Below are 26,607 nucleotides of genomic sequence, written 5' to 3' on the forward strand. Positions count from 1 at the left end.
TTAAAGTGAGACACATGGTGACATTAGCCCTGGATGAAAATACCACCCAGATGTGGCATCACTGAAAACAGTCAGTGACCCTAAAACTGGAGTTATTCCTGCGACCTCACAGGGAGGGAGGTGCTGCAGGGAGTTCTTTTTGAGCACGCAGACTTTATCATCTTAGTGAATGGTAAATCATCAAAACGGGAGAAAGGGCAGATGTCCTGGGTCCTCTCACTCTTCACATTCACAGCATCTTAGTCCTGTGCTGCCTTCCTCCTCCAGCCGACACCCTTAGCGCTCCCACCCGCCCTCCTTGTCACACACACTCACGCAGCTTCCTCACTGGCACAGGAAGCCGTGGTTCGATATTGACTCTGGTACCAGACACCCACGTGGTGATTACCTTTAAAGAAGCTTCCACCATTCATGGAACAAATGAGGCAACATTTTAAAAGGGAATGAACGAATGAACATTTCCCTCAGATTTACAGGTCGTGTGCCTGGAAGCTACATTTATCAGGAACTAAAAATTGTCACTAGTGGGTTCAAAACATAAGCTGCACTTGGACTAGAGTGATTTTCGTAGACAGGAAAGTCTTCAGTGCTCTGAATTGACAGAAGTCATGAATAGGATTCCAGGCTTGCCCGTTTGACCCAGTTCTTTTTATAAAATTCACAGGAGAATGAGAGATATGCTTATGAATGGCAGCGGTGCCTGGGGAGTGCCCTGGAGGTGAGTCTGTCACTTCTGTGGTGTTCACACGTGCGCAGATGCCTCTCGTGTACAGACCTTGCCTTCTTGGTTCATTTGGACAGACTCGCAGAGCTCTGCCTCAGTGGCCTTGCGCAGAGAGAAGCTGTGTGGAAAGTCACACACCTTAAGTGAGCTTCTTTCCCATCTATAATAGTAGACACAACTCAACTACTGTGTCCTCTTCTGTCACTGTGTTTAAGAAATAACAAAATGAGGACTTCCCTGGTAGCTCAGTGGTTAAGAATCCGCCTGCCAGTGCGGGGGACGTGGGTTCAAGCCCTGGGCCGGGAAGATCCCACATGCCGCAGAGCAACTAAGCCCATGCGCCACAACTACTGAGCCTGCGCTCCAGAGCCTGTGAGCCAAAGAAGCCCTATCTTTCCTCTTCCAAAACAATGAAGGGTTCTTCAATGTCAAAATTAAATTCTCAGATTCACTTCAGCATAGTTATCTACATACATCAATCAGTCATGTGTTTTCACACCTCCCAGCTTTCCATTGGGTTTTCTACTAAATTGATTTGTAATTACTTTTCCTGACTATATAAGGTGATGTGATTTCATTTCTTCGTAGGTCATTAAGAAGGCCAATGATACCTTAAATGGAATCAGTAGTAGTTCTGTGTGCACAGAAGTAATTCAGTCAGCTCAAGGCATGGAATACCTGTTAGGTATGTACTTTCATATTTTACTTCTCCAGAATCATGACACTTTGCAGTCTTTTCACTTGTCCCTGTGTTACGTAGTTTAATCTAGATCTCTCAAGCCACATATGACGTCACTAAGCAGCGTCTGCGTTTGTAGAGTAGACACTTAAGTCCCAGATAGGAACAGCTATAGAACTTAAGTCTCTGTGGCCAGGTTTCCCAGTCCTTGTTACACACAGTGTAAAATTACTGGTTTATCAAAGACTGAACTAGATAAAGCATTAAAATTAAATCACTGGTTTAAAGAAGAAAATTAAATTATTGGGTCTCCAGTCAGTTCTTACCATGCTCTGTTGAATGCTTCATTTCTACCCCTTACTGACATCGCAGAGTCCTTAACTTCCGGGCCACCGTCAGCTATCAGACGTCCCGATCCAACATGAAATCTCAATCCCTTTCCATTTCAGTGGTCCTCTGCTCCCCGAGCTCAGGTTTGTCCCGTGGCCAGAGCCACATGCACTGGACCCTAATCTTTTTCAGATCTTTACTTAGATGTCACCTTCTAAGTGTGATCTTCCTGGCCTCTCTCAAGACCGTATCCCCTCTCCCCACCCTGGCACTTCCTGTCTCTTTCCCTTGAAAGAAGATGCTCTCCCTAGCCCTGTCTCCTTTCATGTCTTAAATAATTTACTTACTGTTCCTGCTTATTGTCCGTCTGTCTCCACTAGAATGAGCCTCCAAGAAAGGAAGGATTTGGGTCTGTTTTGCTCACGTCTGGGTCTCCAGCACCGAGGCTAGTGCCGGGCACATAGGGGTCCCTCGCAAATGCTTGCTGGGTGAGTGGCTGTGAAGGGATGTGAGCGCTCTTCACACGCCTGCCACCTGGCTCTGGTTCCTCTCTCCCGCCCAGACAGGCACAGTTCTGCTTTGTGAACAGATGTCACTGGGTAATGGGGTGCCTATCTTTCCTTCTACTAGTTTCCTAGTATGAAAGACTGTCTCAGAAGCCCCCTCACTTGGCTTAGAGTGGGCGGTAACTCCTGCCCTTGCCCTGAGGAAGGAAGGACAAGCTGTAGTGCTGTATATAGGCTGAGTGTGTACCGCTGAAGATCCCCTGGAATTCTTCCAGTCGTCTCTTGTAGAGGCTGGGGGAAGGATGGGGGTGTGTCTGGCAGCTGCCCTTAGAATGTGGAGACCTTGGCACCCTCATCCTTGATGGAAGAATTCGGCCATAATTCAGAGACCACAGGAAAAGAACCATTCTGTGTCCTGTTAAGTACATAAAAGATACATGAAGGCACAGACGTTGTAAATCTTTGGGCATTCAGAGGAGTGTGATATTTCTTAATCACAGGCGGACCTCAAAGGTATTGCAGGTTTGGTTCCAGACCACCGCAGTATGGCAGATATCGCAGTAAAGCATGTGTCTCAAAGCGGGTCACGTGACTTTTTTTGTTTTCCCAGTGCATAGGGAAGTTATATTTACACTATTACTGTAGTCTGTTAAGTGTGCAATAGCATTATGTCTAAAAAAACAATGTACATACCTGAATTTAAAAATACTTTATTGCTAAAAAGTGCTAATCATCACCTGAGTCTTCAGTGAGTCACTATCTTTCTGCTGTCTGCTCAGGGTGGTGGTTGCTGAAGGCTGGGGCAGCAACCTCATTGTTAAAGTTTTACCATGAGACTGCAGCAGTCCGGTCACATCTTCAGGCTCCACTTCTAATTCTAGTTCCCTTGCTGTTCCCACCGCATCTGTGGTTACTTCCTCCACTGAAGTCTTGAACCCCTCAAAGTCACCCATGAGGGTTGGAACCAACTTCTTCCAAATTCCTGTTAATGTTGATATTATGACCTCATCCCATGAATCTTGAATGTTCTTAATGGCGTCTAGAACAGTGAATCCTTTCCAGAAGGTTTTCCATTTACTTTGCCCAGATCCATCAGAGAAATTAGTCTGTGGCAGCTATAGCCTCACAAAATGTATCTCCTAAAGACTAAGACTTGAAAGTTGAAATTATTCCGTGATCCATGGGCTGCAGAATCTATGTTCTGTTATTAGCAGGCATGAAAACATTAATCTTGTTGTATATCTTTACCAGAGCTCTTGGGTGACCAGGTACATTGTCACTGAACAAGCATATTTTGAAAGGAATCTTTTTTTCTGAGCAGTAGGCCTCAACAGTGGGCTTAAGATATTCAGTAAACCGTGCTGTAAACAGACATGTTGTCATCCAAGCTTTGTTGTTCCATTTATAGAGAGAGCACAGGCAAGGTAGATGTAGCATAGTTCTTAAGGGCCCTAGGATTTCTGGAATAGTAGATGAGCACTGGCTTCAACTTCAAGTCACCAGCTGCACTGGCTCCTAACAAGAGAGTCAGCCTGTCCTTGGAAGCTTTGAAGGCAGGCGTGGACATCTCCTCTCTAGCTATGAAAGTCCTAGGTGGCATCTTCTTCCAGTAGAAAGCGTTTTCATCTCCATTGAAATGCTGTTGTTTCACGTAGTCACGTTTGTTAATTATCTGAGCTTGACCTTCTGGGGAACTTGCTGCGGTTTCTGCATCAGCACTTGCCGCTCCCCCTTGCACTTTACGTTATAGAGACGGCTTCTTTCCTTAACCTTCGTGAACCAACCTCTGCTGGCTTCAGACTTCTCTTCTGCGGGTTCCTCCCCTCTCTCAGCCTTCACACGATTGAAGAGAGTTATTAGGGCCTTGCTCTAGATTAAGCTTTGTCTTAAGGGAATGTTGTGGCGGGTTGGATCTTCTACCAGACCATGCAGACTTTCTCCATATCAGCAGTAAGGCTGTTTTACTTTCATACCATGCATGTGTTCACTAGAGTAGCCCTTTTGATTTCTTTCAAGAACTTTGCATTTGAAAGTTGGCTGTTTTGCACAAGAGGCCTGTCTTGGCTTTCAACACGCCTTCCTCATGAAGCTTAATCATTTCTAGTTTTTGATTTGAAGTGAGAGATACGAGACTCTCCTTTTCATTGAACACTTAGAGGCCATTGTAGGGGTATTAATTGGCCTAATTTCATTATCGTTGTGTCTCAGGGAATAGGGAGGCCTGAGCAGGAGGTGGACGGGAACAGCAGAGCAGTGGAGCAGTCAGAACACACGCTGCGTGGTTCATGGTGCCCCAGAACAGCTCCAGTTGTAACATCAAAGATCACTGATTGGGCTTCCTAGGTGGCGCAGTGGTTAAGAATCTGCCTGCCAATGCAGAGGTCACGGGTTCAATCCCAGCTCCAGGAAGATCCCACATGCCACGGAGCAACTAAGCCCGTGTGCCAAAAAAAAAAAAAAAAAAAAAAAAAAAAAAGATCACTGATCACCATAGCAAATATGACCATAGTGGAAATGTTCGAAATATTGTGAGAATTACCAAAATGTGACAGATGCAAAGTGAGCAAATGCTGTTGAGAAAATGGTGCTTATAGACTTGCTCTGATGCACAACCTTCAATTTGTAGAAACCTTCAATTTGTAGAAAACGTATATCTAGGAAGCACACCAAAGTGAAGTGCAAGAAAGCGAGGTGTGCCTGTACTTTGTAGTAATAACTGACATTGCAGTTCTTTTAAACTGTTAATATTTCTGTTTTCAGTGAGTTTAGTGGTATTTCCCAAATTCAAATAGATGGGCTCATAAAGAAGTCAGGAAAAAAATAGCTAATACTTGGTTAATACCTACCGTTCTCAGCCTTTTACAGTATTAACCCATTTAATCCCTCCAACCATCCTTTGAGGAGGTACTGTTATGATCCCAACTTTACAGATGAGGAAACTGAAGCACAGAGAGGTTATGCAACTTGCCTGAGGTTACACAGCTGTAAGTGGCAGAGCTGGGACTTGAATCCAAGCAGTGTAGCTCTAGAATCTGTGCTCTTACCAGTGAGTTTATACTGTAGTGTTAAGAGTTGATTGGTCCCGGGGCTTCCCTGGTGGCGCAGTGGTTAAGAATCCGCCTGCCAATGCAGGGGACACGGGTTCGATCCCTGCTCCAGGAAGATCCCACATGCCGCGGAGCACCTAAGCCCATGTGCCACAATTATTGAACCTGTGCTTTAGAGCCCGTGAGCCACAACTGTTGAGCCCATGTGCCACAACTACTGAAGCCCATGCGCCTAGAGCCCGTGCTCCACAACAAGAGCAGCCACGGCAGTGAGGAGCTTGTGCACCACAACAAAGAGTAGCCCCCACTCACTGCCACTAAAGAAAGCCCACGCACAGCAAAAAAGACCCAACACAGCCAATAAAATTAATTAATTAATTAATTAATTAAAAAAAATGATACTGTCTTAAAAAAAAAAAGTTGATTGGTCCCAAGGAATAGTAAGTTCACATCTGTTCAGATCCAGTCCCTGTTTCCACCTAGGGTCTCAGCCAGCAGTAAGGCTGCAGTGTCCTGCTCATCTCTTTCTGTGCACTTCCAGCACCTAACTCTCTCCTCTCTCACCCTGTCAGGTGTTGTTGAGGTGTACAGGGTAACCAAACGCGTGGAGCTAGGGATAAAAGCCACTGCAGTGTGCAGTGAGAAACTCCAGCAGTTGCTGAAGGACATCGATAAAGTATGGAATAACCTAATTGGCTTCATGTCACTTGCCACACTCACGGTAAGCCCAGTAGACAATTTAGCAGTTGCTTTCCTTCTAGAAACCTAAGCTGTAAAGCTGAGTGTATGTTCCTATGATGGCACTTATTGGAGGATGAAGGTGCCTGCTGTATCAAGTTATGTTAAACGAAGGAGATAACATTTGTGCTGTTAGTTGAGTTAGTACCAGGTTGGTTTCTGGATAGCTCCCAGGCCCATTGTACCTAAATAGAATGAGAGTGTAGGCAGTTGTTCTCTGTCTACATCCTTCTTAAGTCATATGTATATATATGTTTTGCAAAGCATGGTTTGAGTTTCTCCCTTTGCATTTCTAGTTATTTATGTCCCCATTTGTGTTCTTTTAAAAAAAACTGTATGATGAAAACACTAATTGAAAAAGATGCTTGCACCCCAGTGTTCATAGCAGGACTATTTACAGCAACCAAGACATGGAAGCAACCTAAGTGTCCATCAACAGGTGAATGGACAAAAAAGATGGAACACTAATCAACCATAAAAAAGAATGAAATTTTGCCATTTGCAACAACATGGATGGACTTGAAGGGCATTATGCTAAGGGAAATAAGTCAGAGAAAGACAAATACTGTATGGTATCACTTATATGTAGAATCCAAAAAAAATACAACAAGCTAGTGAATATAACAGAAAAGAAGCAGACTCACAGATACAGAGAACAAACTAGTGGTTACCAGTGGGGAGAGGGAAGCAGGGAGGGGCAACATAGAGGTAGGGGATTAAAAGGTACAAACTACTATGTATAAAATAAATAAGCTACAAGGATGTATTGTACAACGCAGGGAACACAGCCAATATTTTATAAAAACTATCAATGAGGTATAACCTTTAAAAGTTGTGAATCACTGTTGCATACCTGAAGCTAATATATATCAACTCTACCTCCAAAAAAAAATTTTTTTTTTTAACCTAAGTGAAACAAACAAAAACCTGCATGCTACATCTTGTTGCTATCCTGTGGTTCATTTAGCCAGTTTACTTTCTTGGAGTCTTGGCTTGTTTTCACTTTTTCCTGTTATGAATAGTTTTACTCTGAATATCATTAAACAAATGGCTGTTTCCCCTCTTGGGGATATAGTTTCTCCAAGTGGACTTAAGAGGTCAGAGTGCATGGTTGCATGTGTACAGGCATGCCTGCATACAGCTGCTGTCACACGTGTTATATGGATTTCCAGGGAGCTTAGGGGCTAGCTGACAGTGCTGCCAGCAGTATGTAAGTATACATCTCTTTACACTGTATTCTAGCTTTGTCAGTTTCTTAATTTAACAAGTGTGTAAATGATTCCCTTAAAGTGTTTTTTAAATTTCTTTCATTTCCCGAGGGGCTAGCCAGTGTCTCCAGTGATAATTTACTGTTTGTATTTCCTTTGTGTGCAAACTGATCATCTATCTCTTTTGACCATTTGACCATATATTCAATGACATATTGTATTGACCATACATATTTCATACTTATAATAGCATTATTCGCATACATACATGCGCTCATAAGATTATATCAGTTACTTTTTTCCTCTTCTATTTCTTCCCCTTTTATTTTTTATTTTTATTTATTTATTTATTTATTTTTGGGGGGGTACACCAGGTTCAATCATCTGTTTTTATACACATATCCCCGTATTCCCTCCCTTCCTTGACTCCCCCCCCCTCGAGTCCCCCCCACCCTCCCCGCCCCAGTCCTCTAAGGCATCTTCCATCCTCGATTTGGACTCCCTTTGTTATACAACAACTACCCACTGACTATTTTACAGTTGGTAGTATATATATGTCTGTGCTACTCTCTCGCTTCGTCTCAGTTTCCCCTTCACCCCCCGCCCCCTCCCATACTTCGAGTTCTCCAGTCCATTCTCTGTATCTGCATCCTTGTTCTTGTCACTGAGTTCATCAGTAGCCCTTTTAAAAATATTTCATGGGGCAAAACTATTTTATTTTTATATATTCATCCTTATTCAGTTTGTCTCTGATAATATCCTTTATTTCACAATAGTCAAATTTATCTTCCTTCCACAGCTGGAATAAACATGCTGCTCTGTTTTCTTTCTTTTTTTCCATACACTTAACTGTGTGCCGCATCTGAAAAATCAGCCAGTTCTCTGCGCTGCGCTGATGCTCAGGAGGACTCCTGGCTCTCCCAGCAGCTCGTCTGCAATGGCCCTTCCTCTCTCCATTGTGATGCTGCCCCTGGTTTGTAATATTAAGTTCTGAACGCGTTTGAATCATTTCCCAAATCCCTTATTTTGTTCCCTTTGGCCACTTTTCAATTTATAACCTAATTATTTTTTTTAAATACTGTTGTGGCCAATACAACAAGAAATGAAGTATAAATATTTGAAAAGAAGAGATAAAGTTATGTTTATTTGGTGATAAGAAATGCTTCTAGAAAACTGAATTCAAGAGGTTAAATTTAACGAGTTTGGCAGAAATTCATAGCATTCTTTTCTGTTTGTTTTTAAAGACTTTTGATGTGGACCATTTTTAAAGTCTTTATTGAATTTGTTACAGTGTTGCTTCTGTTTTATGTTTTGGTTTTCTGGCCATGGGCCATGTGGAATCTTAGTTCCCCGACCAGGGATCAAACCTTCGCCCCCTGCATTGGAAGCACAGAGTCTTAACCACTGGACTACCAGGGAAGTCCCCTACTGGTTCATTTTTTTTTTAATCCATTATCAATCCGTTCTGCACACCACTCTTAGATGGGTCTTTCTAAAATGCTAATCTGATTATGTCATTTATATCCCATTTAAAATCCTGCAGTGACTCTCCGTGGTCTTCAGGATCAAGTTTAAACTCCTTAGCTTAGTGAGTAAGGTCTTTTCCATCACTTGGGCTGCCCTGGCCTCTCTTTCTCTGCTTTCCTCTCTGGACTGTGCACTGTTTCACCGGCACTCACTCCAAGAGGCCTTCAGTCTACATTAGATGCCCTGTACTTTCATTCGTATTTTTTAGATTCCACGTGTAAGTGATATCATGTAGTGTGTGTCCTTTACTTCCTTGTGTTCTAACGCAGTGTTTGGTGGGACTCAGTACCCTTTGTTTTATACTTTTTTGAACTTCCCAATTTTTTTCAAATAAGATAAACATTTTTGTACCTCATTGTTTTAAAAACCGGTTTAAATTTTTTACTAAATGGATAAGGAAAATAAAACAAAAGTAAAATGAAAGTAGGGAAATAAGTTAAAGCCAAGAATGAAGTGTACAAAAATGTGCTTCTTTTCTTTTCTTTTCTTTTCTTTTCTTTTCTTTTCTTTTCTTTTTTTTAAAGTGGCCATGCAGCTTGCAGGATCTTAGTTCCCCAATCCAGGATTGAACCTGCCCTTGGCAGTGAAAGCACAGGGTCCTAAGCACTGGAATGCCAGGGAATTCCTCAAAAATGTGTGCTTTTATGTTTATTTTATTTTTTTATAAATATTTATTTTTTTGGCTGCATCAGGTCTTCATTGCTGTGCATAGGCTTTCTCTTTGTTGCGGTGCGCAGGCTTCTCATCACTGTGGCTTCTCTTGTTGCGGAGCACAGGCTCTAGGGCTCTCGGGCTCAGTAGTTCTGGCACATGGGCTTAGTTGTTCTGCAGCATCTGGGATTTTCCCAGACCAGGGATCGAACCCGTGTCCCCTGTGTTGGCAGGTGGATTCTTAACCACTGTGCCACCAGGGAAGTCCCAACATGTGCTTTTAAAGTGCTGGCCTTGGACTTCCTAGGTGACGCAGTGGTTAAGAATCTGCCTGCCAATTCAGGGGACACGGGTTCAATCCCCGCTCCAGGAAGATCCCACATGCTACGGAGCAACTAAGCCTGTGCACCACAACTATTGAGCCTGCGTTCTAGAGCCCGTGAGCCACAACTATTGAGCCCATGTGCTGCAACTACTGAAGCCCACGCACCTAGAGCCCGTGCTCCGCAACAAGAGAAGCCACAGCAATGAGAAGCCGGCACACCACAACGAAGAGTAGCCCCCACTCACCACAACTAAAAAGAAAGCCCAATGAAAGAAATCAAAGACGACACAAACAGATGGAGGGACATACCATGTTCCTGGATTGGAAGAATCAACATCATGAAAATGTCTGTACTACCCAAAGCAATTTACAGATTCAATGCAATCCCGATCAAATTACCAAGGGCATTTTTCACAGAACTAGAGCAAGAAATCTTACGATTTGTATGGAAACGCAAAAGACCCCGAATAGCCAAAGCAATCTTGAGAAGGAAAAATGGAGTTGGTGGAATCAGGCTTCCTGACTTCAAACTATACTACAAGGCCATAGTGATCAAGACAGTATGGTACTGGCACAAAAATAGAAAGGAAGATCAATGGAATAGAATAGAGAACTCAGAAGTAAGCCCAAACACATATGGGCACCTTATCTTTGACAAAGGAGGCACAAGTATACAATGAAAAAAAGACAGCCTCTTCAATAAGTGGTGCTGGGAAAATTGGACAGCAACATGTAAAAGAATGAAATTAGAACACTTCCTAACACCATACACAAAAATAAACTCCAAATGGATTAAAGACCTACATGTAAGGCCAGACACTGTAAAACTCCTAGAGGAAAACATAGGCAGAACACTCTATGACATACATCAAAGCAACATCCTTTTGGACCCACCTCCTAGAATCATGGAAATAAAATCAAGAATAAACAAATGGGACCTCATGAAACTTAAAAGCTTTTGCACAGCGAAAGAAACCATAAACAAGACTAAAAGGCAACCCTCAGAATGGGAAAAAATAATTGCCTATGAAACAACGGACAAAGGATTAACCTCCAAAATATACAAGCAGCTCATGAAGCTTAATACCAAAAAAGCAAATAACCCAATCCACAAATGGGCAGAAGACCTAAATAGACATTTCTCCAAAGAAGACATACAGATGGCCAACACACACATGAAAAGATGCTCAACATCACTAATCATCAGAGAAATGCAAGTTAAAGCCACAATGAGGTATCACCTCACACCAGTCAGAATGGCCATCATCACAACGTCTGGAAACAACAAATGTTGGAGAGGGTGTGGAGAAAAGGGAAGTCTCCTGCACTGTTGGTGGGAATGTAAGTTGGTACAGCCACTATGGAAAACAATTTGGAGGTTCCTTAAAAAACTACAAATAGAACTACCATATGATCCAGTAATCCCACTCCTGGGCATATACCCAAAGATAACCATAATCCCAAAAGAAACTTGTACCATAATGTTTATTGCAGCACTATTTACAATAGTCAGGACATGGAAGCAACCTAAATGCCCATCAACAAATGAATGGATACAGAAGATGTGGCATATATATACAATGGAATATTACTCAGCTATAAAAAGGGATGAGATGGAGCTATATGTAATGAGGTGGATAGAACTACAATCTGTCATACAGAGTGAAGTAAGTCAGAAAGAGAAGGACAAATATTGTATGCTAACTCACATATACAGAATCTAAAAATGGTACTGATGAACTCAGTGACAAGAACAAGGATGCAGATACAGAGAATGGACTGGAGAACTCGAGGTATGGGAGGGGGCGGGGGGTGAAGGGGAAACTGGGACGAAGCGAGAGAGTAGCACAGACATATATATACTACCAACTGTAAAACAGTCAGTGGGAAGTTGTTGTATAACAAAGGGAGTCCAACTCGAGGATGGAAGATGCCTTAGAGGACTGGGGCAGGGAGGGTGGGGGGGACTCAAGGGGGGGGGGAGTCAAGGAAGGGAGGGAATACGGGGATATGTGTATAAAAACAGATGATTGACCATGGTGTACCCCCAAAAAAATAAAAAAAAATAAAAAAATTTAAAAAAAAAGCCCGCACAGAGCAAAAAGGACCCAACACAGCCAATAAAATAAATAAATAAATAAATAAATTTATAAAAAATAAAGTGCTGGCCTTTGCTAGTGGTGAGCTGTACAATTGACCCTTCCTGGGCATTGATGTAAAGAAGACGTGATCAGTTCCATGATTCGCTGGGTTCATAACATAAAAGCAAGCCCTCTACTCAGGAAGCGTGATTATTTCTGGTACTGTATCAGAATGAAAGTTCTTTTGAGGGTTCTCGTGAACATAATCTATATTAGCTTCAAAAATATACTTTCAGTAAAGAAAGCAACAGGTTTCCTTGAGTAGTTCCTTAGGAAATCTCTCCATAGAGATTGGCATAGTTCCAAGTACAAATTAGGGAGTCATTCCAAGTGGGAAAAAAATAGATGAAAGGGTAAACAAGAAAAAACCTGTGGCAGTGCATACTGACAGTGGCCTCAAGTCTTTGCTCTGTAAAGAAAACATATAAATCAGTGAGAAATATATCAGCTTCCAGTAAAATCGGAACAGAAACGTGAAGTGATTCATAAAAAAGGAGGCACCGTTAAGCAGTAAACAGTAATTCAGATTAAAACAAGATCTCATTTTTTACCTCCTCATAAACCCAGCTTGAGGTTTGGTTTATTTATCTGAACCCTAATCGTGTTGATGTGGTGAAATTGGACTTCTTAGGGATTTATTAGCAATCAATTGATGAGGAAATTGTACCACCCTATGGGAAAGGTGTCTGGCAACATGCTTTCCCCTCCGCCTGTGAACTTGCTGAGGACAAGGACCAAGACCACGTTTTGTTCATCTTCTGTCTGGTCTGAGCACTGTGTGAATACCCAGTAAATGCTGAATGAGTGAAAGGACTTAAAAACATTCAGAGCGGTTGACTTGGTAATTCTACTTCCCAGAAAACAGCCTAAGGCAACAGTTCTACATACAAACTCACAAAAAGAAGCAGGTACACAAGTTGTTCTTTGTAAAAGTGAAAAATTGAAAACAACCTAAAAGTCCACATCTGCAGAATTAGTTAATTGTGTGACTCTTCATACTAGGATATTATGCCGCCACTTTTTAAAGGAGCACAAAGTTTGAAATAACACAGAACGTTGCTGCCGGGCTAGAAGGACACGTGCCAGGATAGCAGTAGGGTTGTGTCTGGGTGATAAAACCCTGGCGCTTACACAAAAAAAATCTCAACTCCAGCTACGAATGAAGTTGGTTGGCTGGGAACGCACGTGGGGTGCCTGTGCGGCTGTGGGGGGAGAGGGGCGTGGTCCCAGGTGCGTCCCAGGTGCATCCCTTTGCCTCGTTAGCATCGCAGTTCGTCAGAGCCTTGCTGCTCGGCCTCACAGAGGTCTCACCTCAAACCCCACGTTTTTATAGAATCCAGAGACCAGTGTGGGTCAGGGTCTCTCCTCATTCACCCCCCTTCTGCTCCTCACCCTGTACTGATGTGACCATATTAAGCCTGAATACCATCGCCATTACTGAGTGCTCACTGTGTGCGAGGCCTTATTCGTAACTCTGTACACAGATGTAGTTAATACAGCGGTCTGCAGGGTAGACACTATTACTCTCCCCCTCTTTTACAGATGAGGAAACAGAGGCACAGAGGTATTGGTGAGACCTGGACACAGTCTGAAAGTCATAAGTCTGCTTTTCCCACCACTGTACTCTGTGGCCTCCTGGAAGTGGTCAAGTTGGATGGGTAAAAGCAGAAAGGCAAAAGCCTTTTGGGGGAGAGCGGGTTGTTATTTAGCATCAAGGTTAATGAGCTGAAACATGAAACACCAGGAGTCTACCCTGGCAGCAACTCGATATCAACAGTCAAGTTGTTTTCTGTATACATTTTCCCCTGTGTATATCCCAGGACTAGAGAGTAGCTTAAAAGAGTCCCCCTTGCCTCTTAGATTTTAAGTTCCTTTGTTTTGGTGGCAGGCAAAGTATTATTGTAATTAATACTTTGAAAACTGGACTTCTATACAAACCCATCTCTTCTGCTGCTGTTTGAAAAAGATGGCTGTTGGAGTTCCCTCGCGGTCCAGTGGTTAGGACTCAGGGCTTTCACTGCTGAGGGGAGGACCCGGGTTCAATCCCTGGTCAGGGAACTAAGATCCCACAAGCCACATGGTAGGGACAAAAGAAAAAAGAAAAAAAGACGGCTGTGAAAGAAAGGGTATCACAAAAGACCAAAAGGTTCATTATGTATTAGTCCTTTTCAGTTTGGAACAAAGGATATTTGGGGAGAATCAGGCTGGAATTAGTGCTTTGAGGGAGGTGCTGTCAGTGGGTGAGGTGGAAGTCAGTTTCATCCTGGTACATCTTGCTCATGAAGAAGATTTGCCTTCTGCCCCCTCCAGGCCTTTCTTTTCTTTTTTCTCCTTCTGTAAAATATATATGCAGTAAAATGCAGAAATCTTAGTTATACTGCTCAGTGGTTTGGACAGGTGCATACCACGTATAGCCCATGCCCCTATCAAACACATCATCCCAGCAGCTTTCCTTCCGCTCCTCCGTTGTCGTCACCCCACTCAGAGATAAGCCACGTTCTGATTTTTCTTACACTGATTCGTTTTGTTTAAACCTTTTTTAAAAAGCCATAGAATTTGGTGTTGTGATTTCAAAGGAAGCCTGTGGGTTTGGTCACCGCTCTAACTTGGGAGTGTTGCCCTCTCACTGATGGTGGTTCTAAATGCCTCCACATGGCAAAATAGGAGGTAAATGGGAAGAGGGGCCAGGCATCCGTGCCGTCTCCTTCACACGCCCGTTAGAACATCCATTTCTAGCATCCATGTCTAGATGCTAGAGTGATTTTTACCTGACATTTTTTTAGGCACCAGGTAAGGATAGGTGTCTGCTGCTAGACAGCACAGGAGTGCATTGCGTGTTGTACGTGACCGCTGCTGAGTATTTATTTCTCCAGTTACCCATGCTCTTTGGTTATAGTTGCTTTTTCACCAGATTGGCTGTGACAGAAAAATGATCATTCTTTACTCAGATATTTTTCCTGATTATAGCATGGCATTTCCTCTTGATAACTGGTAGGTCCTTGGTCTATAAAACTTACTTTAATTGCCCACTGCATGAATAGCATACATTCTACAGAGGAAACATAAGGTGAGACTTGTCAGGAAGAAGCTTTTACTTTAAAAATAGTTGCATACGTGTAAATGACACACAAACCAACATCTGTGTGATGTAATTCAGTTGGAACAAAACTATACAAATGCCAAGGACTCTGTATTAGAGGCTCAAAGCAGAGAAATCAGCACTAGGGAGAGAGGCGTGATTGAGGTTGTATAGACAGCTTTTAACTTTTTACACCATTACTTCGTTTCAAGTAGAATTTAAAGTTATTTATTGAACTAAATTGCTAGTTAGGCTCTTTGATTCCAGTGACACTGATATAAGTTAGTGTTTCTGTTGCACCTAAAACCTGCTTGGCGTGGTGTTACATGCGTTAGTTACATTCCTTCTCTCTTAATCCTGGTTAACAGTCCCCCAAGGTCAAGTAGTGTCTAATCCCCATTTTTACAAGGGCAGAAACTGGGGCTCAGAAAAGATGAAACTTGCCAGAAACTTACAAATCTGGGATTTCAATGCAAATCACTATCTAAAAATCCATTCTTCTTCCTACTGTGTTGGTCCCAGCTTCCAGGGTATTAAAAAATGACTTGTTTCTTCCTACAAAAACTCCATGAAACTATTCCCATCAAAAGGAGGCTGCATTAGGGACTTCCCTGGTGGCGCAGTGGTTAAGAATCTGTCCAGGAAGATCCCACATGCCGTGGAGCAACTAAGCCTGTGTGCCACAACTGTTGAGCCTGTGCTCTAGAGCCCGTGAGCCACAACTATTGAGTCCGTGTACCGCAACTGCTGAAATCTGTGCGCCTGGAGCCACTGCTATGCAGCAAGAGAAGCCACCGCAATGAGAAGCCCACGCACTGCAATAAAGACCCAACACAGCCATAAATAAATTTATTTAAAAAAAAAAAAAAGAAGCTGCATTACTTTTCTCAGTGCAGAAGTTTCAGGATACAGCTTGGGCTAAGGAAAGCAGAGTACAGTCTTAACTTCCAAATTGTGGCTCCTTAATATTTCTTTGGGCTGGAAGTTACACTAGCAAAGTTTTACATTCCCCTTTCCCTTTAATGCTCCCTTTACCATGGACTAAAACTCCCTCTTGTGGCAAAAGCATATCTTCTCTGGGCACAGGTGGAAGGAACTGTTTTTTTCTCAAGAGATAAAAAGCCCCTATTTTAGTGAGATGAGTGAATTAAAGTTTTATCTCATGGTTGTGGATTGAAGTTCAGTCGGTTTGTAACCAAGACTCAGTCCTGGAAAACAAAACTAATCCATTTTGGCCATGTGAAATCTACAAGAAGAGACAGGACTGTTATTCTCCTAATCTCTAGTCAATTGAAAATCGCCCAGGCTCTGTGACTCCACTATTACCATCCATATAATAAAATTCTTCTGTACTTCCTTTCGATGTGAAATAAGCAGTGAATTTCAGAGTACTTAATTCCTATTGCTATGGCATGTCAGAAGAACAGTTTATTTTTTTTAATAATGATAGCATTTTTGTCGTCTTAACCAGTCTGCACAGTGTTTTAGAGAAAGACTCTTCATCATGTCTCTGCACGGCTATCTTCAGTTGACAGAAAGGTGGATATGGTAGACAGAATTAACTCCCCCCCCCCCCCCCCCCGCCCAAGATGTCCACATCATAATCCCTAGAACCTGTGAATGTTTTACCTTATGTGGTAAAAGGGACTTTGCAGATGTGATTGAGTTAAGGGTCTTTGGATGGGAAACTTATCCTGGATTATCTGGGTGGGCCCAGAGGCATGACAAGGATCCTTATAAGAGGAAGGTGGAAAAAAAGCATGAGAAAAGGCAATGTGACAGTTGAAGCAGAGAGAGAGATTGGCAGATACTACACTATTATTGCTTTTGAAGATGGAACCCTGATCCACGGAGTGTGCAGGCAGTCTCTAGAAACTAGAAAAGGCAAAGAGGCAGAGTCTCCCCTAGAACTTCCATAAGGAATACAGTGTTGCCAACCCACTTTAGACTTCTGACATCCAGAACTGTAAGAGAATAAATTTGTGTTGTTTTAAGTCACTAAATTTATGCTAATTTGTTATAGCAGCAGTAGGAAAAATTACCAAAAAATAACATTGTAACCGAGAATGGTTACATTGTACCCAAAACCAAAGGTGTAGAATGGCTTGTGGAACCTGTGTCTAGGTCATTCCTTATATCCGTCAAATCAAGTTCTGCGGTGGTTAACAAACAATCCCCCACCTCCCAGTTCTCTGCAGTGTGAAACAGCAGAGCTTTATTCCCAGCTCCTGTTCCGTGTCCATCTCAAGTTGGAGGGTCTCTATGCCACATCCTCCTTACTCAGGGATCTGGGTTGATAGAGCCCCCGAGTGGAACGTAGTTGGTCACCATGGGAGCATCAAGGGAACGTGACAGCACGTGGATCTTAAAGGCTTCCTTCCAGAAGTGACCATATTACTTATCCTCACAGTCTGTTAACACCATGGCAAGTCCAACAGCCGTGCCTAATTTAGAGGGACAGGGAAGGCCCATACTACATTTGTCCAGAAGGAGGAGAATGAGGCTATTGGTAAAGAACACTACTTACTTACCAAACTCCTCTTCCTTAATAATGATTTTCTTGGATACCATTTTAGTAGTTTATTATTGGCTAAAGATTCAGGATTATATATACCATTCTGGCTCTGGGACTTGTCGGTGTATGCAGGTTGTGTATGATATAGCTCTTTTTTTTATCTTTACTAAATGCATGACATACTTGCCAATTAAAGTAGGTGATGTGCAATTTAAGGTGGCCTGTAGAGGGCATACTTCCTTACAGAATTAGGGCCATTTGATTGGTGTCACACTGTTACTGTGCACCACAGTAATCCCCCTGCTAATAGATGTGTGTTTACAAAGGTTAATTTCATCGTTTGAAAGATTAATTTGACTACAGCGTAATTTATGCAGAGCCTTATGATTTTCACTGGAGATTACAATATGACCTTTCCATTTGCTTCTTTTATTCCTTTGGTAATCAGATATTAAAGGGCTTTTATTAACTTGGTTTTGATTTCAAGATTCAGAGTTTCCCCAGGTTCTAATGATTTCTCAAATAGTCATGCAGTAACATGATACATGTCTACGGTGTAGATTACAGACATGCTACTATGTTTTTAACCTCTTCAAAAAGCTTGTTCGATTTTATTTGTCAAAGTGAATAATTGTGATAATCATTTAGGGTATTTTATCCTTTCAAGAGCCCTTTGTATGTGTCTGTGAGGGTCCTAACACCAACTGAAGGAGGGAGGGGGGTAGGACAAGTGAAATTGTCTCTATTTTACAGAGGACAGAACTGGACAGCAGACAGATGATAGTGCCACCTCCTTCTAGGTTTGACCAAATTGGCCGTGATTGCACTAAAAAAGAAAAAAAGAAAAAATTATCCTTTGGCTTGGCTGAAGCTGTGTAGGTTCACACAGTTGAAACTTCCAGCTCCCCTTTTCTTCTTTTATCACATCACACTGCAGAGCCTGGGCAGTCTTAAACTCAAGACATCTTTCTGAGCCCAACTTGGTAACTCTAGAACTTTCTCACACTTGACTTGCTCTGCTCTTGTTTATGGTTCTCAAGACAGGACAGCTGACCGTTTTACTTTGTCCTGTTGACTCCCTTCCATTGTCACTTCCTTTCCCACCTGCTTTGTCCTCAGCATTTGAGGTTATTAATATCTATCCTAGGACAGCCAACTGTCCCGGTTTGCTCAGGACCAAGGGGGTGTCTTCAGAGCTACAGTGGGAACAGTCTTGCACAGACTAGGAAGTTGGTCACCCTAGTCCATCGTATCCATATGTGGAAATACCATATGGCGGTGCTGCACGTGTCTCTTCCCAACCCCATGTTCAGTGACATCACATCGGTAGCTCAAAGTCAGCCTTGGAGGGAGCATTTAGACCATGGAAATCAGCAAATGCTTCAAATCAGGGCTTGACTTGTTTTGTTGATTGTCTAGATTTAAGGTGATAGAGAAAATGTTACTAATGTAGATTAAACCCAAAAGTGTGCTGTATCTGTCGCCATTATGTAGTAGAACCAAAAGTTGAGGAAAGATTCTCCAGTATTCGAGAACTGTTATCTGATTCAGCAAAGAAGTCACTCATGTATTTGACAAACAAGTGAAGTTCTGAGGTACATCTGAGTCGTTTCACTCCAGCCCTAGTCCTTCACCTGAAAACATCAGCACTCATGTTAGAACTAACACTTTGAGGAAAGCAAGCAGAGGCTGACTGTTGATCTGAGAGTTGGGCAAAAATCCAAGAAAGCATTTTGTGAGAACAAGCAACTATGTGAAATTTACAATAAAGATGATGGTATATTTTATTGTTTGTAAATTGTGTGCTACATGTTCTTTCTATCAGTAAAATTTATAATAAACTGATATACATTTGTGAGTTTGTGTGTATGTATTGGGTTGGCCAAAAAGTTCATTCGGGTTTTTCCATATGATGTTACAGAAAACCCAAACGAACTTTTTGGCCAACCCAATATTTATATGCATACACACATACTTCTTCCTCTTTGGTAAGTCAGTTCTTAACAGTGGGAGAGGGGAGCAGTTTTGCCCCAAAATTAACCAGGGATCCTACTAAACAGCCTACATGCAGAGGACAGGCCCCACAACCAAGATTCATCCAGCTCAAAATGTCAGTGGTGCCAAGTTTGAGAAACTCTGCTCTAGGGCAAATATAAGAAAAATAAATTAGTTCAGGTATACCTAACTTTTACACGTTAAGAATCCAAAATCTTTTTTTTTTCTTTTTTGTCTTAATATTTTTATTGAAGTATAATTGACTTACAATGTTGTCTTAGTTTCTGCTGTACAGCAAAGTGATTCCGTTATACCTACATATTTTTTCTTTTTTTATATTCTTTTCCACTATGCTTTATCATAGGATATTGAATACAGTTCTCTGTGCTGTACAATAGGACCTTATTGTCTATCCATTCTAAATATAAAAGCTTGCATTTGTTAACCCCAACCTTCCAGTCTGTCCCTCCCCCAATCCCCTCCCTCTTGGCAACTACCCGTCTGTTCTCTATGTCTGTGATTCTCTTTGTTTCAGATGGGTGCATTTGTGTCATACTTTAGATTCCACATATAAGTGATATCATATGGTATTTGTCTTTCTCTTTCTGACTTACTTCATTTAGTATGATAATCTCTAGTTGCATCCATGCTGCTGCAAATGACATTATTTCATTCCTTTTTATGGCTGAGTAGTATTCCATTGTATATATGTACCACATCATCTTTATCCATTTATCTGTTGATGGGCATTTAGGTTGCTTCCATGTCTTGGCTATTGTAAATAGTGTTGCTATGACTATAGGGGTGCATGTATCTTTTCAAATTATAGTTTTGTCTGGATATATGCCCAGGAGTGGGATTACTGGATCATATGGCAACTCTGTTTTTAGTTTTCTGAGGAACCTCCATACTGTTTTCCACCGTGGCTGCACCAATTTACATTCCCACCAAGAGTTCCCTTTTCTCCACACCCTCTCCAGCGTTTATTATTTGTAGACTTTTTGATGATGGCCATTCTGACCAGCGTGAGGTGGTACCTCATTGTAGTTTTAGTTTGCATTTCTCTAATAATTAGCAATGTTGAGCATCTTTTCCTGTGCCTATTGGCCATCTGTATTTCTTCTTTGGAGAAATGTCTTTTCAGGTCCTCTGCCCCATTTTTCGATTGGGTTGTTTGTTTTTTGTTATTGAGTTACATGAGCTGTTTGTGTATTTTGGAAATTAAGCCCATGTTGGTCACATCATTTGCAAATATTTTCTCCCATTCTGGTTTTTTGCTTGTTTTTGTCTCATTTTATTATTTAAGGGTTTTTCATAATTGAGGAATAACTTACATACCATGAAATGCACAGATCTTAAATGTATAGTTGGATCAGTTTTGAAAAATGCACACAACCATGCAGCCCACACCCCATCGGAATATGGCATGTTTTCATCACCCCCCAAAGTTCCCTTTTGCCCCTTCCCAGTAAATCCCCTGATCTGATTCCAAAAAGAACCAGTGATCCATTTCCATCACCATAGATTTGCCTGTTCTAGAACTTAATATAAATGAAATTATATAGTATATATATTCTTTCGTCAGCTTCTTTTCCATAGCATGTCGTAAAAATTCATCAGTGTTGTGTATATCAGTTTGATATACACTTTTATTACTTTTATATCAGTATACCCTTTTATCACTGAATAATATTCCATTGTAGTAATATACTAAAGTTTTTTAAATCCATTTTCTTGTTTATTGATCCATGCTATTTCCTGTTTTGGCTAATATGAATAGAGCTGCTATGAACACTTCTTGTACAAACTTTTGTTAACATGTTTTCATTACTCTTGGTTAAAAATATTAGGAATTGCAAGCTCATATAATGTGTATTTTAACTTTTAAGAAATTAACAGCTTTCAGTCATTGGGCTTTTCATCATTGGGCTACACACTCCCTATTTCATAGGTTTTTTGTAAGGAGTAAGTTATAATGTATGTGAAGAGCCTAGTGTAGTGCCTAGCACAGGTAAGGACTTGACTTGTTAGCTTTTAATATATTTACTCTCCCTAGCCGATAACATCCAGATCTCTCGTTCTTGAGCACTAGGCCTGTGTATCCATCTGCCTGCTCATATAGCATCAGAACTCGGCTTGTACCAAACTGACTTCTCCCTAGTCTTCATCCCCAAACTGGTTCTCCTCTCGCGTGCCCTGTTTGGGTGAACCTTCTCAGTTGCCCAGTTCTCCAGGCCTGTTGATTCTGCAGCCTTAATAGCTCTTCACGTGTCCATCTCTCTCCATTCCCCACTGTTGCTCCCAGTTCTGACCTTCAGGACCCGTCTCTGGGCTCGCTGCCACAGCCTTGTAACAGAGGCCCAGACCCCCAGTTCATTGCCTGCACTGCACCCAGAGGGGTCTGTCCACAGCACAGCCTGATCCTGTCATCATCCAGGTTACAACTCTTAGGGCTCCCCAGGGTAGAGTCTCAACCCCTCGTGTTCCTTTCAGCGCCTTCGTGCTCCAATTTCGTCTCCTGCCTCCTTCCACAAGCTCAGCTCCCAGCCCCTAGGTTTCTTCTCCACCTGATCTTTTGCTTAGAGGCCTTTGCCCAGGCTGCTTACTCTACAGAGTAAACACCCTTCCCTCCCCTACATCATCCTACCCCATGCCCTTCACCTAGCAAATACCCACCAGGGCTCAGCCACGATGCTTCAAAGTTCCCAGAAGCACTCTCGGCCACCACACGTCTTTCCCCTTGAGTCGGGTGAGTGCCCCACCCCCTCCCCCTTGTGCTCTGGTGCTGGGTTCTTACCCCTGGTGCGGCTCTGGGGGCACAGTGTTGCCTGATACCCACCTCGCCCTGACCCTAACCTGAGCTCTCAGAGGATAGGCACCATTTTTTATTCATCCTAACATCCCTAGCAACGAGAACACAGCAAGTACTCGGTAAACGTCTGGGAAACGGGATAATTGTACTGGTGCTGGTAGACAGTGGACTGAATTTGCTGCCGGACCTATTGGGATGTGTGATCAGGGAGCGAAGGCAGCAGCGTGTGGAATTTCTGCCTTCTTACCCATTTTTCTTGTCCTCACAGCCTGATGAAAATTCACTGGATTTTTCCTCTTGTATGCTACGGCCTGGGATTAAAAACGCTCAGGAGCTTGCTTGCGGGGTGTGCCTTTTAAACGTGGACTCCAGGAGCCGGGTAAGTCACCCGCCTTCCCCCCGCTCCCATCCATGGCAAAGCGCTTCCCTGACAGACCAGGGAGGCAAGCCCACCTAGCCCACTTCTCTGCAAGGTCTGTGACCAGAGGCGGGGATTTTATCAAGCCCTGAAATCTGACCACAAAAGCAAATACGTTCTTTCAAAGGGGCAGTGGGGGGAGCTGTCGAGGGAACAGACGCAGTTCTTGCCTCTCTAAGGAGCCGGCTTGTTTGCGTTGTGCCTGCAGCACCCGCTGCACAGTGGGGGGGCAAAGAGAAAAGGTTAAACCTGTAAGGACTTGTTTGGAGGCCAGAGGCCCTGTTCTGGGAATTTTGTTGACCTCATGGTTTCAACATTATTTCAGAAAGAAGAGAAGCCTGCAGAAGAACATCCTAAAAAAGTATGAACCGGTTACACGTTATCTTAGTGTCTCCATCTTAATTTTGAGTGTGGAAGGCAAATGCGGTGATTCCACTGCCATGCTGAGCTCTCCCAATCATGGAGCCTTTGCTGAGTCCTTTTCATTCCCATAGTGTTTGATTCAGTCAACTAACATGTCCATGTGGGTCCACTTCCGTCTTGTGTGCATGCTTGTGGCTCATAATTGGCTTCTGGTGTTGGGTTATTTTTCTCTGGGATGAAAAGGGTAACAGAAAGCAGCTTCTAGAAGATGAAGTCATAGTGACACAGAATGAGATCAGAGAGCTTCGGGACTTGGCTGTTCGCAAGCAAAAACGAATTGTTTGGGTTTTAGAGTTTTATTTGTTTACTTACAGAGCTTTGGAAAACACCCAGGAAGGATTGAGGTTAGGCCTTGGCTGGCTGTAACTTACCTATACGCATTATTCATCTGGAAATTATTCTTCTGTGTTTAGTATCTTTGTTTTTTACAAATCCTGTACCTATTTGGACTTTTTAATGATGTCAGTCCGAATGGCATTAGACCCTAAGAGTTTTTAACTTTTCATTTTATTTCATGATAGGACTGTAATCAGCCTCAGAAACTTAAGGGGGATGAAGTGTTATAGTCAAATGCCAGCCTCAGGGAAGGGCTTCCTTCTTCATAAAGAGAGATCAAAATGATCCCCAGCCCTCGGCTATTTTCGTTCCCGTGTCACGACCCCTGCCAACCACCCACAGCCTCTGTCTGCCTTTTCTAGAAAAGATTTGGCCTCCTTTTGCTGAAACTGGGTTTAACAGTAAAGATTTTTTTGTATCTTTAATTAGCGGCGAGAAACCTTCTGGCTTGAATTCCTATAGCCACCTGCTCAGCTTTTGTGTGTGCGCCAGTTTGGCCTCAGCCTCTGTGACCTGGAGAGGGGTCCGTGCTGGCTGCTGGTCAGCGCCCAGGTGCGCAGGGAGACTGACCGGCCCCCCCATGTCTGTTTCTTCCCTGCAGGCGTTCAACTCAGAAACAGACAGCTTCAAGCTGGCATATGGAGGACACCAGTATCACGCCAGCTGTGCCAACTTCTGGATCAACTGTGTTGAACCAAAACCTCCCGGCCTCATCCTGCCTGATTTGCTCTGAAATCTCCTGAAAGTACCAGCTGGGTTTGTTTTTTTCTCCATCACACCCCTTCGGGTGACAGGGACCAATAAACAGAATGCAAGTGCTGCAGAGGCCGCACCCCCCCCCCAATCAATCCACGTGAAGAAATCCTCAAGAGGTGGGGGTGGGGGGGAAGTGCTGCAGAAGTTCCCAGTTTTTCCCACAGACAACCTGTGTCCCAGGTTCCTGCATCCAGTCATTGGGATTTGAGGTAAAACTGCCCTACCCAAACGGCACTGGACGTTTGCTAACTTGTCTCTAGTTCTCTGAAGAGGTTTTAAAATATGGACCACAATTTTCTTTATCTAAGGAATAATTTGCTGCTCCAGTATTGAAACTGTGAAGAACTGACATCTGAAGAAAAATAAATCATTGCTGTAGGACTAGAGTTGGAAGGATGTTTTGAGCCAGTGTTTGTGTATATCTAGAACACGTACTGTTCTGTGAAGTAGAATGCATTGATCCACATTTAGTTTATTAATATCTGAAATGAATAAAAAGGAAATTGTGATTAAACTGATATTCTTTTTATAGAAAAAATTCTGCTTCTCTCCACTGGACAGTGGCAGGTGGGTGAGGGCAGATTTACCAACTTTACTGTCGCAGTTGAACCAGTTCTCTACTTTTTTTGTTCATTTCTAAGACTGTCAACTTTCAAGAAAACTTTCTCAAAGCATGCCTGGGAACTTTGCAGTGGAGAAGAATGTTCATTTTGACAGAGGCCTGAATCTTGGTGTATCAGGATGAACACCGTTGCCCTTAGGAGCCTTCACTGCAAGCCTTGTTTTACCTCACACACAGACTGTGAACGTGGTATTTTTTCTCAGATGGGATCTGGAAAGGCAGCTGAATGAAATCTCTTTGCAGAGGCCTCTGTCCAAGTTTCTAGAAGTGACTGCACAGGGACCCATATCGCAGTACCTCTGTGAGAAACCTGGAAATTAATTCAGGGTTAGAAGGTGGAGCTCCTGGCCCAGCAAGAAGAGTAATTAAGGTGTGTATTTGTGGTAGGAGGCACGACCTAGAAGCAAGGGCACGAAATTGTTCAAAACCAGCACTGACTCTTAGAAGGAAAAGGCTCACGCTCTCTGGTGTAGGAAGTTTTCTTTGTCACTTAAACTGAACGCATAAAATCAGGGGAAAAAGCCAAGTGGTTAAGAGGTGTGTTATTCCTGGGAAGAACACACCAATCTAGGACACACATTTCTCTCAAGTGTTAGTTATGTGCTTTACGAAAAGATTGTGAATCTTGTGTGTTTCACGTTGTATGGCTTAAGCTCTCTGACCTAGACTTAGTTTTTATTTGTAAACTGGAAAAGTTGGTTTTGTCTGTATAAATGCTGCTTTACGTAATTAATTAGATCATTTTCCCTCCTCAGGACAAAACCTGAGGAAATGGTTTCGTTCCACCTTACACCTTTTACTTCCCTCCTCTCCAGGAAAGGTAGAGAACATTTTCATTCCCAAGTACTGACGAGGCTTCTGCTTTACCTGGCTGCACGCCAGAACGCAGAGACGTGTTGATGAGGTACATCTGTTTTTCTCATCTGCCCCAAATGATACCATCTCCAGCTGCTAACGACAGGGACCGCTGTCTCTGAAAGTGTTACCTTGGCTGCCCCAGGGCCAGTGGGTGTTAGTGACACACAAGTGGGCCAGTTTCTAGCAGCTACGCCCAAGGTCTCTGGGCTCCACTGTAGCCTGAGCAGCACCCAGGGTTTCAACCTGGCACACTTCAAAAGTCAAGCAGCCTTCTAACTGATCTTACACATTCCATGATAGACCATGGTAACAAAACCTACCTTTGCGACAAGAAGTGTCTCCCAATTTGACAGAATTTACATTGCAGAGATATTTTTTGGAAATGCTCTGTGGACTAGTATTCTGTCACAATGGTCCATATATCGGTGACATCTTAAAAAGTATGCTCATCTGTTAACCAGATTGGTTTCCATTTCTTGGTGTAATCCAGAATGCCTCAGATAAAATCCCTATGTGTAATTACTGCTGACCTTACCAAGTATGGTAGATGTAGTCACTTGATGGAAGGGGCCGGGGCAGGACAGCAGACATCAACAAAAAGCCTTTGCTGTGAAGAGTGTTCACTACTTTGAGTATATGTTTAGCAGTGGAAGTGTTTTATTACATCCACCAATAAAGATCTGGGGAACGTGGAACACCGTTGCGTTGATTTTTTTTCTTTATGCAGGTTTATTAAAATGAGTCAACACTGCGTTCAGCTTCACCTCAGCGCTTGTTAGCCAAGAGCCCAGTGTCCTTGGAAACAGTAACCAAGGTTACTTAATTCCATACAATGGGTTGTGCAAGCTGCTTCACCCCCCTGCTTAAGTGGCAATTACTAAGCACTGTTTTGGTGTTGTATTTTGCCTTTAAATTTT

At 42.7% G+C, this 26,607-nt stretch overlaps 1 protein-coding gene across 21 annotated transcripts in view; it reads left to right on the plus strand.

Annotated features, from left to right (window-relative positions):
- Positions 1 to 24,714, plus strand: part of SYNRG (synergin gamma) — an 85,928-nt gene extending 61,214 nt beyond the window's left edge. For 16 of the 21 annotated variants that reach the window (XM_057715709.1, XM_057715710.1, XM_057715699.1 and 13 more), the window contains 6 exons: positions 665 to 718; positions 1,313 to 1,409; positions 5,859 to 6,007; positions 22,546 to 22,656; positions 23,021 to 23,056; positions 24,056 to 24,714. In XM_057715709.1, the coding sequence (XP_057571692.1) occupies positions 665 to 718; positions 1,313 to 1,409; positions 5,859 to 6,007; positions 22,546 to 22,656; positions 23,021 to 23,056; positions 24,056 to 24,187 (579 nt within the window). In that variant the 3' untranslated portion in view covers positions 24,188 to 24,714. The remainder of the gene's footprint in view (positions 1 to 664; positions 719 to 1,312; positions 1,410 to 5,858; positions 6,008 to 22,545; positions 22,657 to 23,020; positions 23,057 to 24,055) is intronic. The other 5 variants (XM_057715705.1, XM_057715714.1, XM_057715719.1 and 2 more) reach the window with 2 other exon arrangements.
- Positions 24,715 to 26,607: the final 1,893 nt, after the last annotated feature.

Source organism: Hippopotamus amphibius, chromosome 17, assembly GCF_030028045.1.
Source record: "Hippopotamus amphibius kiboko isolate mHipAmp2 chromosome 17, mHipAmp2.hap2, whole genome shotgun sequence".
NCBI classification, from domain to species: Eukaryota; Metazoa; Chordata; class Mammalia; order Artiodactyla; family Hippopotamidae; genus Hippopotamus; species Hippopotamus amphibius.